This window comes from Podarcis bocagei, assembly GCF_964188305.1.
Source record: "Podarcis bocagei genome assembly, chromosome: Z".
In the NCBI taxonomy this organism is placed as follows: Eukaryota; Metazoa; Chordata; class Lepidosauria; order Squamata; family Lacertidae; genus Podarcis; species Podarcis bocagei.
Genome location: NC_138140.1, coordinates 31,448,349 through 31,464,126, shown reverse-complemented (window position 1 = coordinate 31,464,126; position 15,778 = coordinate 31,448,349). Strand labels below are relative to the sequence as shown.

At 39.1% G+C, this 15,778-nt stretch overlaps 1 protein-coding gene across 3 annotated transcripts in view; it reads left to right on the top strand.

The window, feature by feature from the left end:
- Positions 1–15,778, top strand: part of RPS6KA6 (ribosomal protein S6 kinase A6) — a 63,619-nt gene that overhangs the window by 26,184 nt on the left and 21,657 nt on the right. For all 3 annotated transcript variants that reach the window (XR_014004385.1, XM_081180160.1, XM_081180161.1), the window contains exons 5-12: positions 927–1,007; positions 1,667–1,746; positions 3,559–3,665; positions 4,637–4,674; positions 9,968–10,110; positions 10,705–10,775; positions 11,891–11,979; positions 14,241–14,305. Coding sequence is in view for 2 of the 3 variants with exons in the window: in XM_081180160.1 (XP_081036286.1) it covers positions 927–1,007; positions 1,667–1,746; positions 3,559–3,665; positions 4,637–4,674; positions 9,968–10,110; positions 10,705–10,775; positions 11,891–11,979; positions 14,241–14,305 (674 nt within the window). In the remaining variant the exon portion in view is untranslated. The remainder of the gene's footprint in view (positions 1–926; positions 1,008–1,666; positions 1,747–3,558; positions 3,666–4,636; positions 4,675–9,967; positions 10,111–10,704; positions 10,776–11,890; positions 11,980–14,240; positions 14,306–15,778) is intronic.

Sequence of the window (15,778 nt, the reverse complement as noted above, 5' to 3'; positions counted from 1 at the left end):
AGTTTAATAATCATTCCTATACTAAAATTAATTACAAGTTCAATTGAAGGTAATTATATCCTAAGTAAATATGTTGTAGGACTGAAGTGTTTGGCTGCAGTCCTCAAGGGCATACATCTGAAATAGTTCAATGGGTCTTGATTATTGATTATTTCAAAATGTGTGGCTTAATGATGGCAGACTTCTGTTTAAACCAGTTGTTTCCTTCATCTTAAATCAGTGCTTGATTTCCTGACTAAAAAGTGCCTGGGCTTATCCTGCCTGGCAGTTGCTCATTTTGATGTGAAATATAGTGACAGAATATCCCTGTTAAGTGAAAAGGACTCTGCACATGTTGAGGGGCATTTGTTCCAGTATTTATCCTGAACACTGAAAACAAGGTTGAAGACTACACTCTCTTCAAAATCATGTCTTTCTTCCGTAGCTTTAAATGACATATTTTTAGGGCTTGCCTTAATAAAGGTTTAAACAGATATGACAGTGATTTATGGATTTTAAAATATGGCCTCTCCATATATATCGTGTTATACCTGTAAATCATACTACTACAGTGAATTTCTCTTGACTTTTTTGTTGCAGTGTGTGTGAATCTGGTTGGTGACCCAGTGCAATCATAAATTGTAGAGTTGGAACGGACCCCAAGGGTTATCTAGTCCAATTCTCTGAAATGCAGGAATCACAGTTAAAGAATCCCTGACAGATGGCCATCCAACCTTCTCCAGTGAAGGAGAGTCATTTTGTAGAATAAACATTAGTGGTTTGTGTACAGAAACTCCTTGGTGAATTCCGCCTGTTGTATATATTATCCCTCAAATTCTTAGTGAAAATAGCCATTTAACTAAACTGTGGTTGTTTATAAAGTTTTCTGCGGCTGATTTAATTCAGGTAGCTTGCTTAATATAGATAACAGCCATTTCTGTTTGCAGTTCGAGATAGAGTTCGTACAAAGATGGAGAGAGATATATTAGTAGAAGTAAATCATCCGTTTATTGTCAAACTGCACTATGGTGAGTATTTTTGTGTCCATTGAAATGCATATTTAAATGAAAATTCTAATAAGCATTTTCTTACAGATTTTTTGGGGAAATTTGCTGACTGATGGGAAAGCAAAATAGAACTTAATTATGAATGAACACATGATAAACAGATAGTGAACATGCATGAAACTAACAATGATCAATCCCTGGACTGAATGAGCTCTTCAATGCACTATTTGGTCTGTCTTAAAATTGTTCTTGGACAATCTGGAAATAGCTGTAGTTTTATAAGAAGCTATTTTTAAAAGGACCCTTCACACCACTGATAATGTATGACATCTTGGTAGCCTGTGACCACATTGCTAAATATAGAATTTCTGCCTCAACACGACCAAATTGTAGTGCTAATTCTACTCCCTCATGAAGCCTATTTGTCTCAATAAAGTTCACTTGAATTTAGATTGAGGTTTCTACTTATGCAAATAAGAATGCAAGCATGTGATGAATTTAACTTTCATGGCTTTTGTCTGCTTTCTTTAAAGGTTTAATTGTAAAATTGGATACAAAATTAGAAAAAGTCTTGAGTACTTTTAATTTGTAAATAGTATTAAAATATTTAGAGTTCTAGATAAGCATGCAGGTATTAATTTAGTATTTTGATGAAGTATTCTTATGATTATTCAAATCAGCTTTTCAGACTGAAGGGAAGCTATATTTAATATTGGATTTTCTCAGGGGAGGAGATGTGTTCACAAGATTATCCAAAGAGGTACGTATTTCTATAATTTTGAAAATAAAATTAATATTTACATTAGGCAAAATGGACTATCTTGTAATTTTACATTTTTACCCTGTCCTTCCACATTTGTGCATTGCATGATATATATTGAATATACATTAGTACATATATCATAAAGACATACCAACTTAGAAAACTGTAAGTAGCTGGACCTATTTAATTAAATGAGCAGAGTTTCCAGTAATGGGTGTGTTTTGGGTAAGGCTCCTGAACCCGCGATTGGGAAGAACATTCACCAGGACCAAACAAAATGTCACAGAAGTGTGGCAAGCTTTTGAGTTATCCAGGACTGTTCACCAAGCAAGATGTTGCACAAAGTAGGGAGTGACAAGAGTGAAGAAAAACAAAAGAGTACAAAAATAAGGCTGAAGTAGTAACCATGAGGTCAGCTTCTGGATTCTGTTCCATGATCTTGAATTCTGGAGAACTCAGAACCGTGCCACATCTCTGTGACATCTTGATTTGTGCCAATAAAAGATTTTTTCCTTCTAGACCTAAATAACTTTCTTTGGTTTTTATGAGCTGAAGGCTGTAATCCTATGCACACTCAATCTGTGGGATTCTGAGAAGTACAGGCACCCCACCACTTATGTGCACCCCACCACTTATGTGCATCCCATTAATGTACGACCATGTTTATGTGGATAGCCAACAAACAAACAAACAAACAAACAAACAAACAGACAGACAGACAGACCTTCCCTTGCTCGAGGCTTCTGCCCTGAAATCGCTCTGGGCTTCTACTGAATAAGGGAAGGCAGCCTTCAATTGACGTGGGGTCGGGAGATGCCTTCTCCCTGCCACTTGGCTGCGTCCCCGCGTCCCCATTCTTGTGATAGTTCTGCTGGGTGCTCTTATTGGCCCTTGCTCTCCGTGGCCAGCTGCCAGCACTGTTCACACTGGTTCCCCTCGGGCACACAGATGGACTTGAGACAGGCTTGGCAGCAGCCCTGGGCAAATTCTGGGGTTAGTCTCTCTCTCTCTCCTCCCCACACACCCTTCCTAATAAAGTGGGGCACTCCTCATTTTACGCAATTTCACTTACGTGTGCGGGGCCCCCAGAACGTAACCCCCGCGTAAGTGGGGGGACGCCTGTATACATAGGATTGTCCTGTAATTCGTTCAGTATACAGTATGGACTAAGAAATATGCCTCCCATTTACAACTGCTCATTCCTAAAACGGGAATGTGTGTTTAAGTATTTACTTTTCCTTGGAACAAGAGAAAATGAAAATCTTGACTCTGCTTTGAATCTCTTCCACCTGCTATAAATATTCTTCTATAAATATTTTTATACTTCATATATACTACTTTAGCATTTACATTTCTACCTACTTCATTCCAAGTTGCAGAATATTTTTATAAAATGGCTGTTTTCTGAAATCAGTTATCAGCATTTTTATACCAAGGAGTATCTGGACTGCATTCAGATCTTTATTTCATGTGGAGGGAGTGGGTGTGCAAGTAGAGCACATGATGATCTGTTAGGGAGTTTAGCATCATTCTACTTCCCTTCTGTCCATCCCAGTCATCTTTTAGCAGGGGTGAGGGGAAGAAGGAGGAATGATCTGAATATCTGTTCCGTTGGGAGCTAGCAGGATTTATGCTAGCCCTCTCTAGCTTGTCTTTTCTGATGGCCTATATACAGCCTGAGCTCCCATCATCCTGGATTATGGGGGATACATGCATCACAGCTTTTTAGATCTTACGGGAGTTTATAGTCATCTTAGATATGCAGAAATTTAACAAGATCAGAATGTAAATCTATATAGTTCTTATTAGGTTATGTTTACAGAGGAAGATGTGAAATTCTACCTCGCAGAACTGGCCCTTGCTTTGGATCATCTGCACAGCTTGGGAATTGTGTACAGGGACCTGAAGCCAGAAAAGTAAAGTAAAATGTATTTTATCCGTTACTACAGTACTCTTGTTCGAAGATTTATTTGCCTTTTTTGTAATCAAAATATAGAATACATGAAAGTTTAGATATTTTATTCTTCTAATATATATTGAAAATAGAGTATTGCACATTTGTTAATATAATACAGGCACCCCCCCACTTACGCGCATTCCATTCACGTGCGACCACGTTTAGACGCATCACCGTGAAATAAATAAATGATTTAAACCAGGAAATGGTGCCAAAACACTGCAAAAAGAGCAAGAGAGACCTGGAGAGTGGGGAAAAACAGCTTGCACGGCCGCTCTGATTGTCCTGCCGCCTCCACTAACGCACCCTCCTTGTCTTTCTTCTTCCTCGGCAGCAGAGCCATTGTGGGGTGGGGGTGCTCCATGCCTCTGCCCACCTGCCCATCCCTCGCTCACTCGCTTCTGTCAGTTTTGTTTATTGGACAGGATCTGAGAGTCCCTCTGCCCTCTGATCACCCTCTCCCTTGCTGCCCAACAAATAGGCAGCAACATTATTTCTTGAGGAGTGGGGGAGAAATTAGATAAAAAATAAACGGTCTCCAGCAACTTCCAAGACTACTAGAGAGAGTGCCGAGAAGTCCAGCAGCAGTGTTGGGCACCTGGAGCCACCCAGCTACCAACCCACAGCTCAACTTTCTGGTCACTGGAGGCAGGCAGGGCATGCATGTCCGAGGGTACATAGCTGCCTGGGGAAGACTGATGGGATGGATGGGATCTGCTGAGAGAGAGCTGTTTCCCAGCCTCTCTCAATAGCGCCCCCCATTTTTCACATATATGTGCGGAGTCTGGGAACATAACCTCCACATAAGGTTGGGGGGGGGAATGCCTGTATATAAATAATATTGGTTTAATTATTATTTCATTTGCTAAATTAAATGTATTATAAATTCTCCTGTTATGTGTATTGGTGAATGTGGATTTTAATTTTCAGCATTTTGCTTGATGAAGCAGGACATATCAAGTTAACAGGTAGGTGGAACTTACCAACATAACTTTTAAAAAATATTTATATAAGTATCTTGAAAAGTTGTAGCAGGAGATACTGCATTGAGTTTTTCACAGCTATTATGTGCATTTTTTCTTGTGCATTTTCAATCATTTTAGACTTAGAGTATTAGAGGTTATTGTATGCCAGGATCTTGTGCATATAACCAGAAATGACTTTCTTCTAGCCAGGTTGTAAGCTGTTGTGACTTCCTCCAGTGTCCTAGCCAGCAAGCTCACATATTCTCATGCACCATCCTGTTGACTGTTAAGCACTTCTTGGAGATTTTTAATTAAATCAGGGAAAAAGAAGAAGATGAAGAAGAATTTCATTCATTCATTCATTCATTCGTTCATTCTTGTACCCTGCCCAAGAATATAAAAGAACACAACAAAACATCAAACATTACAAGCTTCCCAATACAGGGCTGCCTTCAGATGTCTATGGAAAGTTATATAATTGTTTATCTCTGGACTCGGCTACACAGCTGCAAATAAAACGTTTTAAATGTGTTGTAAAGTGCAATATACAAATGTGACACTAGATAGTAATAGTGAGCTATGCAAAATTCAATGCCTTTTTCAAAACATTTTTTTTAAAAAACATTTTCACAGTGTTTTTATGTGTGTAGATTCCCCCTCTTTAACACCTGATGGGAGGGCAGGTGCAACTACCGAGAAGGTAATCTACCTGGTTCCCTTCTCACAATGTGGGAACTGCTAGAAGGCCCTCTGAGTGGTACCTCATTGTTCGGGCTGGATGATGGGGGTGGAGATGTTCATTCGGGTATATAGGGCCAAAGCACTTATTCTGCAACAATATGTTTTAATATATTGGCTTAGCTTCTGAATTGAATATAATTTTTCACCACCAATGCCTTGCTTCTGCGAAATATCTGATTATTGTAAGGAGTCACTGAAACAGAATGGCATTTGAGCTCGGAGGCTGCATCAAGAAGAGGGGTCTCTGAAATTGAGACCTCAGCTGCCCAAAGGAAATGCCTTCTATTTTTGCAATAGTGCCCTTGGATCCTAGTTGAAAGGATTTTCAACAGTGAAGTGGAAGCAGTTATTGTCTGCATTTTTTTGAGTGGGTTAGAACCCCAAAGTATAATTTAATATCCTCATGATTCTTTTAATCTACTTCTGCTTTTCTGCAGAGGATGTCAGCTGTTAGATCCATTTCTTGGTCCAAAATTATGATGGAAGCAGATACTATGTTCCAGTTTGATGGCCCAGTTTGTCAGGCATGGTTTCTATTTGTTGTAGCTCATTTGCTATTGAGATTGCCCTCATATATATTTATTCAGCTTATAAATGTATTAGACACTTTTTTTCACAGTGGTTTAATAAAAAAAGACACATAAAGTAAAAATAACAAAAAACCCAAGCAGTTAAACATAGTAACTGTAGAGTTTAGGTGAAATTTATAAATCAGGTGGAAATATTTCAAATAGAAGCTCAGCCGTTTGACCATTTAGTTATTTAGGAACTCATTGGTGGATACCTTCTGACATCTTGCTGAAATTTACAGAATAATCCACTGCATGTGTACTCAGAAGTAAGACTCTGTTTAGTGGTGTTTTTCCCTAAGTAAGCACACAAAGGATTGTAGCCTCAAAAGTATTAATGTCTTAGTTTTGTATAACGATCTGTGTGTCACAGTTGTTTGATGAGAGAGATGAAGGATTATGTCAGAATGATAGCAGACACAGAATATTTGCTTCTAGTATCTCCAAAGTATATAAAAGGTCATCAAAGACAAGCAGGAAGAAGACCTAGTACACTTCTCTCATGTAGATGGAATGTTGTATAAGTGCAGAAATGCACCTTGGATTTAAATGTTGTATATGTCTATAGAAGTACTATTTACGCAAATTCAGCTTTACACACTTGTGGGAGGGACTAAAAACCCCGAAAAGGGAGCAGGGTTTCAGGAAGAAATACTTTGGCAATCCCACCTGTCATTGAACCCAATGAGTTTTGGCTATACACGTTTTTGGCTTTACATGTGACCCCCAGAACATAACCCCTGCATAAGTAGAGGTAGAGGTATTATCATTGTAGATTGCCTTAAGTATCTTCATACTAAACAATCTGAGTTTAGTCTTTCAGTCATTCCAAAAGAGAGAAAATTCATCTGAGTCCTTCAAAATTTTCAATTTCTACTCTTGATAAAACAGGAAAAATAGTATGCAGGGAGGAGCTGGTTCGCCCCAAATTTAGGATGAGTGAGGATTGGTAAAATCCCTGTTTGGGTTCCATGTGAATGGTTTACATTTACCTTATTTTTGTCACGTTTTGTAGAAAATGGTTTTCTCCCAAAGTGTCTCACCTCAGTTAAAAAGAAAATAAGAAAAAAAGAGAGGAAGAGAATGGCTTTAGGAGAAAAGGAACAAGGGGAGGTGAAAGATCAGTACCTCTGGTCAGTTGAACAAAGTACCGGTCTCTAAGCATGTCTTTACATCCAGTTTGGACCTGGTTGATCTTCACTTGCTGGCATTCTTTCTTGAATAGCAGTTGGTGGGTCTTGTTCTTTGGATAGGTCTGGAATGTCCCTTTGCCTTGCTTCTGCAGTCATAGGGGAACTGGAATTTAGAACAGAATGTTCTTTCTGTCATGGAGGGGAATATTGCATTATTTTGCAGGCTGCAATTTTAATAGAAAGAAAAATGCTAAAATATAGTTGAAAATTGCTTGTTAGCAAGTACACTTTAAATTCTTTTCAGCTTTATTATAAGGGACAAAAAAGCAAAGTAGGCATTTATGAGTGAATTTTGGCAGTATTTCACATAGCCACAGCAAAAAATATATATGAGAAAACATGTTATTTGGTCAAGCTTACTCAGCTTTTGGTGTGGCATTGTTAACAAAGTCAATGAATCTTTGTAGAAGACAACATTAAGTTGTGAAATGTATTGTTCTAAAGGGGCACAATGAGCTAAGCTAAAACAAATTATACAATTATAATATAATACCCTGCAATCATAATGTCAAACAATCATATCATATAATAGTATATAATCATGATATCGTACTATCATAATAGCAAAATCATACAGTCATAATATCATATGGCCACACAACTATACAATCAATATAACAATATCATACCTTCACAATATCACACTATCATATTGTACAATCATCAAATCATATCATATGATCATTAATGAAGGATATTAACCTATATCCAGCTCCTCCAACACATGTTGCTGACAGTGGCGTGGCGTGGGGGGTGCAGGGGGGGCCGGCCGCACCGGGCGCAACATCTGGGGGTTAGGGTTAGGGGGCGCAAATCACGGGTTAGGGGGCGCAAATCCACTGGTTAGGGGGTGCAAATTACTTGCCTTGCCCCGGGTGCTGACAACCCACGCTACGCCACTGGTTGCTGATGACTAGTGTAATATGGGAGAGGCTTAATTTCCCTCTCCTTGAAATTCGTTTTGCATTGGCCAGCCGGGGTGGGGTGTGTGGGCTGGGGAGGTGAGGGCTATGATATTTGGTGATGGCATTGTTATGATATTGTGATTGGGAAATATTATGATTGTATGATATTGATCTGATTGTGTGGTTGTATGGTGTTGTGTGTTTATGATTATGTAATTGTGATATTATAATTGTATTGCAATGTTATTATAATTATGAATGATTCTATGATTGAATGAGATGGTTGATTGATTTAATAATATGATTGAATGCTGTTATGATGTGAACTTGTAAACGGGCATTTGCTGCACCTCATAGCAGTTGGCAAGAATATGTTTGCTAAGAGTCTCGTGAACCTGATCAGGAGAGCTTTAAACTAAATCCTGATGGGGAGGGAGATAGTATTACAGATGACAGTTAAACATGCATGCACATACACGAACACACACTCCCCTTACTTTTTCTTGGCTGGATTTGCCTTTGTACCATTGGATTAACTTGCAGACTGTTCTTCTGGACACTGGTGGAAGCCATGTAAAGATTTTAAAAAATGGTCTGAAAAAGCTTTACAGAAAACTGGACGTGATTGATTCTTGTAACCTGTTCTTTCCTTGAAACTTCAATCACAGCAGCTGGAGGCAAACTGATTTTAAACCAAACAGCAGCTTTGTTAATATGAGTTGCTACTGGCATGTTTCTACATGGCTTTAAAAATACAGCCATAATTCCTAATGTTAGATAAAAATGAGACTTTTCAGTAATAGTTTTGCTATTGATGAACATTTTCATGTTATATTGTACGGCAAGAATTTGGCAAGAGGTGTGTACATGCAGATCCCACTTACAGTTCCCAGGGAATCATTTGTTGGGTGAGCATTCACACAATGAGTTAATGATTTCCATTTCCCCCCCTATGAGAACATTTACAAACCATGATCTTTTTCTGCCCCGTCCCACATGGTTTCTTCCTAAAATGGCTGCAACCAACCAGCAAAAGAATTACAAAGGAAAAACTGATTTGTCCAACTTCTCCTGCTCTCTGATTTGTCTGATCTCACTCTCCCCTCCCTCTGTCCATGATTTCTGCCCCAAAATGGCTGCTGCTGATGAGCAAAGCACAAGCAAATAAGTAAATGAACAAACTCTGGCTGTTGGGATTTCTGAGTCAGCTGTGTATATAACAAGATTTGGGCATAATTCCTTGTGTTCAGATAAGTGAATTTGCGGGTAACAAGTGGGCAGATAGTGGGACCTGCGTGTATATAGAATGGCTTGTTAGGAGGCCAACTTATTTAATAAACTGTGCTGTCCTTGTATTCACTGTTGAGCAGCACTGAAAGCATACCTGAAAATAAATGTTATATTGTATGTACAGATTATGTTCAGTCTTCCAGCATAGTGCTTTTTTTAAAGATCCATTTTTAAAAAACCTATTTAATTTTGTTTGAAGTATAATAAGCCAAGGGTGACTTATTAATATTCACATGAGTCATTGAAGCTCATATATTGGTGGAACAGTATGGCAACCACTTTGTTTGTATCTGCCATCATTTTGCCTTTAGGCCAATAATATAATATTGATTAACCCTGAGCACATGAAGCTATTATAGTACAGGAAATAACACAGTAAAAGAATACCGTGTTATCATGCAGTTTGCAAATGTTTCAGTTATTTTTCTGTTTAATTTGAGAGTTCCTTGATCAGCTGTTTTGCATCCCATTTTTTCTGCCCTATGGGCTATAGGATAGTATATTTACTCCTAAAAATACACAGTTCAAGCTTGTAATGTTTTGCAACCCCTGTGGCACAAAGTTTCTTTATGTGAAATATTGTATAATACTATTTTAGACTTCGGCCTCAGCAAAGAATCTGTGGATCAAGAAAAGAAAGCCTATTCTTTCTGTGGTACTGTAGAGTACATGGCTCCTGAAGTTGTAAACAGACGAGGCCACAACCAGAGTGCTGATTGGTGGTCATTTGGTGTTCTTATGGTACTGTATATTTCATTACCTAATTTTACATGACAATCAGATGTGCTGCGTGTTGTTGCCATTGTCCACATGTTTTTGTGATTGTCAAGATAGTTGATATAGCATTATATTGCCCAGCTTAAAATCTAAGAAAGTTTTTGTTTTAAAATATACTTAACCTCTGTGTGAAATTTGTAGTTATTTTCTGTGTTGAATAACTGAAGTATGGCAACTGAAAACATTTCACCACACAATATTTTGACAATGAAAACCTTAATACATTTTAGCATTACCATTTGATTGAAGAATCTTATATTCCTTTGTGCTTTTTTATTGTGGCAATGAACTACTACAACAAACTCATGGACTGAATTTTAGCCAAGGGCATTTTGTTTGTTGTTGTCTGTATGTGCTATGGCTGAACAAACTAGCAATTGCCAATAGTATAGCTGCATTTTAACTAATGGCCCTCCAAACTTCATGGGGGGATATATAATAAATTCCACGTCTAGCTATTTTATTATTTTCTTGCTGCTTTCCTACCCCCAGTTCAAAATTCCTCCAAATTAAAATTAGATTTTCTAAAAGTTTGATCTGGGCTTGTTTCTTTCCCAGTTTGAAATGCTTACTGGTACATTACCATTTCAAGGTAAAGATCGAAATGAAACTATGAATATGATACTCAAGTAAGTATTTTTCTGTTCTCTATCTCAAAATATTTCTATTTCTAAGTATTTCCAACTTAGAAAGTATAATACAAATTATATTTGACTAATACCATATAATCTTTAATTTGAATGAAAGAAAATATAGAGTAAAAATTCAGTTTTCTTTATGACCTAAATGATTAGAAAATGTATTCTACAAATGAACAAATTACATTTTGGAGATGGCATTTTCTTTAAATTTTAATGTCTTCTATGCTTTAGAGCAGGGGTTGTCAATCTGGTCCCTACAGCCCACTAGTGGGCATTTCAGGATTCCAGGTGGGCGGTAGGGGGTTCTACGGCACAAGCTGAATCCTCCTTCCATCAAGCACAGGTGGGTGGGAAGAAAATTTTACCATCAAGAAAGATGCATTAGTGGGCAGTAGGTATAAAAAGGTTGACTACCCCTGCTTTAGAGGGTCTTTGCTTATTAAACCTACAGTCAAACGGTTTAATCTTTAGAATTGGGTTAGTTTGGGGCTTGCCAACAGCAGAGGCACAATGTTGCAAACAATAGCTTTTGGTTTGTGTTGCAAGAAACTTGCTCTGGCGATGCTGGCAGGTTTTTGTGCAAAGGTTAAGATCACTGTGTTCATCCCCCCCCCCTTTTAAAAAGCTATTGTATAGTATCAGATATATTTCTCGGAAAAGGTAAGGAACACTTTTATTTGCCAAATTGTATACTAGATTCTTGCCCCTCTCCAGCCACAGTGAGTGCTTTTGGGACTTGATTCTACATAGGGAATGAGCATGTGTTCTGGTGACTTGCTCAATGATTTTGGACTATGGAATGGGGAGAAAAGCTTTGCAAAGAACTCTGATTAAATAGTCAGCTCATGAAAGCATAATGGAGTATTGTATTCCCAGAAAATTGTTTGTTTATCTGGAATAGATGAACAAGAATATACAATTCTGTGTAAGATGCAATATAGAAAGTGGATGACATGAATTGTTAAACCCCTTTTAAATGTGCTCTTTTAGGGGAATTGAATTGAACTGCATACTTCTTTGTTGCATTGAAGTGTATTGCACAGATCATAGTCTATGTTTTATTTAATTAGTATGCTTTGAACATGAATTCTCTCTTTTTCTAGAGCAAAACTAGGCATGCCACAGTTTCTTAGTACTGAAGCTCAAAGTCTTCTCCGGATGTTGTTTAAAAGGAATCCTTCAAATAGGTTAGGTAAGTTTGTATCACCTAGATTAGTGTTGGTGAACCTATGGCATGCGTGCCAGAGTGGTCACTCAGAGCCCTCTCTGTGGGCTCGCGCGCTGTCGCCCCAGCACAGAAGGCAAGGGCAGAAAGCAAGGGCAGCGTGTCGAGTCCTCAGCTCAACTTGTGTCCAAGTAGAAGCACCTCAGATGGGGCATCAGTGTGTGTGTGTGTGTGCGTGCAAAACGTAGCCACAATCTCCAGGGTGCGCATTTTCCCTTGGGGAACCTCTGTTGTGGGTGGGGAGGGCACAGCGCAATGCACATTCTCAAAAGTGCGCTGCTGCGTTGGTGGGCCACCAAGAGTTCCAAGCATCCACCTTCCTCCTGCTGCTTCGAGGTTGAGGCTTCACACACCCTCCGGCCAGGGCCAATGGGAACGGAGTCAGAAGTGGAGTGGAGGCTTCAAGTTCCCCAGCTGAGCTGCCCGATCCTGCTCCTGCTTGCTCGCAAGTAGGAGTGGGATCGGGCAGCTCAGCTGAGGAGCGTGAAACCTCCACTCCACTTCTGAGAAATCCCTGCCTCCACTCCTGCTTGCACACAAGTAGAAGCAGATTTCGGCAGCTCAGCTGAGGAGTACGGCTGAGGAGCGGCGGCTGCGGCGGCAGAGGGACCCAGCACTAGAGGGTGGCAGGTGCCTGCTCACTTGCCACCCAGCCTGCCTTCCCTCACTCTGAAAATGGAAGTGTGGCACTCAAAATAGAAGTTATACTCAGAACAGAGCATGTTCCACTTCTGAAAAGAGTTTGAAAACCAGAACACTTAATTTCCGGGTTTGAAGTGTTTGGGTTCCAAGCAGTTTGAGAACTAAGCTGTTCGAAAACTGAGGTACCACTGTTTTGCTCCATTCTCTCTCCACGTGGATGCACCAATCTCCCCTTCTAAACTAAAGCCTCAGTATTCAAGTTAAATTGCCATGTTGGCTCTCTGTGATAAATAAGTGGGTTTTGGGTTGCCGTTTGGGCACTCGGTCTCTAAATGATTCGCCATCACTGGCCTATATTGTAAGCAACTAAGGCCTGCTTATTTAGTTGTTTATCAAAGATTCATTCTGTTGAATCTTAGCAAAACCACAGAGGGATATGTCTTAAAGATGTTTTCAAACCAAGCATTTCCTTGAGTGTTAAATATTAAGTTCCTATTCAATTGTCTCACTAGCTTTGCATTTATAGTCTGTCCTGGCTTATGCAAAGGTTATACTATTTCTCATGGAAAATAAATTTGGAAAAAGGAGGAAATAAGCAAATTGAGTTCAAGTTGTTCTAATGACCTATTTGAGTGGAAAACTTCAGTAGCATTGCTGGTCTTTCACTGGAGTCAATGGTGTGTCCTCTGCATTTCTTCTTGTTCTTTCTCTGCTGCAGCCTGATTTAATGACTGCTGCCAGATGACAGGACAGATGGTGGCCTCACATCCCTTCTTTTCTGTCTTCTGATACAGCCTGACTGTAATTTCTGCTTGTGTTCAAGTTATAATGAATCATACTCTCTGTGTTCAAGTTATAATGAATCATGCTTCATCAAAATGAGCCGTCATTCAAAATAATGTAGTTTGGGTGGCGAACCTGTGGCCCCGGAGATGTTGCTGAACTAAAACTCCTCATCTTTGACCATTGAACTTGCACACTCTGGCTGAAGGGAGTTGGTCTGCAATAACTTACAGAGGGATAGAGGTTCCTTATCTTGATTTAGTTTATGCAGCTCCTTTGGGGTGTATTCTGTTGTGAACTAATAAAATACTGTGTTCCCAAAGATAAAATTATAGTAGTCGGCTAATAACTGTGACAGGGGCTTGTTTGTTTTGGGTAGTGATGTATGTGTGGGTACAGTACCTTATATAAACAATGTTGTTTCTTTTTTCATTTTCATGGTACACCTGAAGGTGAAAAAACTGCATGTGGTCAATCCTGGAATTTTTATTTCACTTCAAATGCTATAAGTAGATGTGTTCCATATCCTCAGACTTTTTCTTAAATCTTGTTACTAAATATAGGCTGGGATTCAAAGAGTGCCCAAGGTTTGAGGCATGTCAGCTAAATTGTGTTAAGAGACAACAGTCTGCTCTTCAAAACTATCACTCAAAACCCTTAGTTTTGAAACGATATTCCAATATATTTTAGGTAAGGTAGAGAGGTGCTATTTGAGAAACTAAACGTCAAAGCCTCTTTGGATGCCCCACAATATTTTTCTTTACGCTGTTTGATTTAGTACCTTTCATTTCCTGAAATGACAGGAGCTGGTCCTGATGGGGTTGAAGAAATCAAGAGACATCCTTTCTTTTCAACCATTGATTGGAATGTGAGTACATAAAAGAAGCCTGAAATTTAACACTCCGTTTTTGTAATGTTGCCTTTCAAAAAAATAAATAAATGTGGGATATATCAAATTGTTCAAGCAGCCAAACATTGTGTACTTCTAGCATATATTTAGAAAACCTATTTTCTAAAAAGAAAAGAAGAAAAAAACCATTAAGGGAGACTGAGATGAAATCACATATGAACCAACCCAGACCCTACAGTCATCAACTGAGGTCCTTCTTCATGTATCTCCTCTAGGAAAGTGAGTGTTTTCTGTGGGAACTCCCCAGTTGTGGAATGCTTGAGGAGCCTTTCTTCTGTATCTTTAGGCACCAGGCAAAAACACTCCTCTTCTCACAGGCCTTTGGCTAATTAAACAATCTATAGCCTTTTAAACTGGACAGAGACCCATTTATTCCCTGTTAATGGGATATTCTTAGATCACACCTGATTGAGGTAGAGGTGATGCACTACTTCATCTCAACTCAATGCCTTTTTGCTATGAGGAAGACAAAACCTCCAATAGGGCCCAATCTGTTTGCAGGAAAATTCCTTCCTGGCTCCAGATACAGCAATTATTAAACCATAGTGGTCCTGAACTCAGGCACAACCAGTCTAAATATTCAGGTGTCAGACCAGAGTGAAGACATCCACACTGGTTACTGCCCAATCTCAGCCTAAAGCATGCCCTTGATTTGGCAATTTGGAGGATGACGTGCTCTCCTGTGGATCCCCAAACAATTAGCCACTATGATGTGGCGTCTTGTCCCATGGGGAGTAGAGGGGCAGCTGCGACACACCACAACTGCCACCCACCCTGGCACCAGGTAAGCGGCCATTTCCAACCTTCAGTCCTAAATGTCTAAAATTTGTTCATTTTCCCGTTTCATACTCTAATTTTTATCTAATTGTTATTATTAATAAAAGACAGCAATGGCTTTTCTTTGATCAAACATATCAACTTTGCCTCCAATAAGTTCAACGAACATGCCTCCATATTTAACAATAACAATAAAAATTCTGTCATTGTCCACATAAGTCTCTCTGCTGTTATATTGAGATACTATTCCATAGTTCTTTTTTTGTTATGTAACCATTAATTCATACCCAGTTCAGTGTCTTCAGTTCCAATTTCCTGTTGGGTTTGATGTGGTTTTGCATCCTTATCTAAAAAACATTTCCAAGAAAAGGGCCAGAGGTTTGATATCTTTTTCTTCTGAGTTCACTCAAAATTGTACACTGAGAGAGCATTTCTTTCTCAGCTCTGTTGATTACAGATCCCATCTCTCTCCATCCATGACTTCATTCCATTCCTGTAGAATCGAACTCCACCATTTGGCTGTTTCTTTCCTCCAAACACCCTTGTGAAGGGCTTTTCTATTTCACTATCTGTTCCCTCCAACTCTACCATTTCACCCTCTGGTTCTGCCAATCCTTTACCCATATTCTTTTCCAAAGTCTCTGTATCATCTTT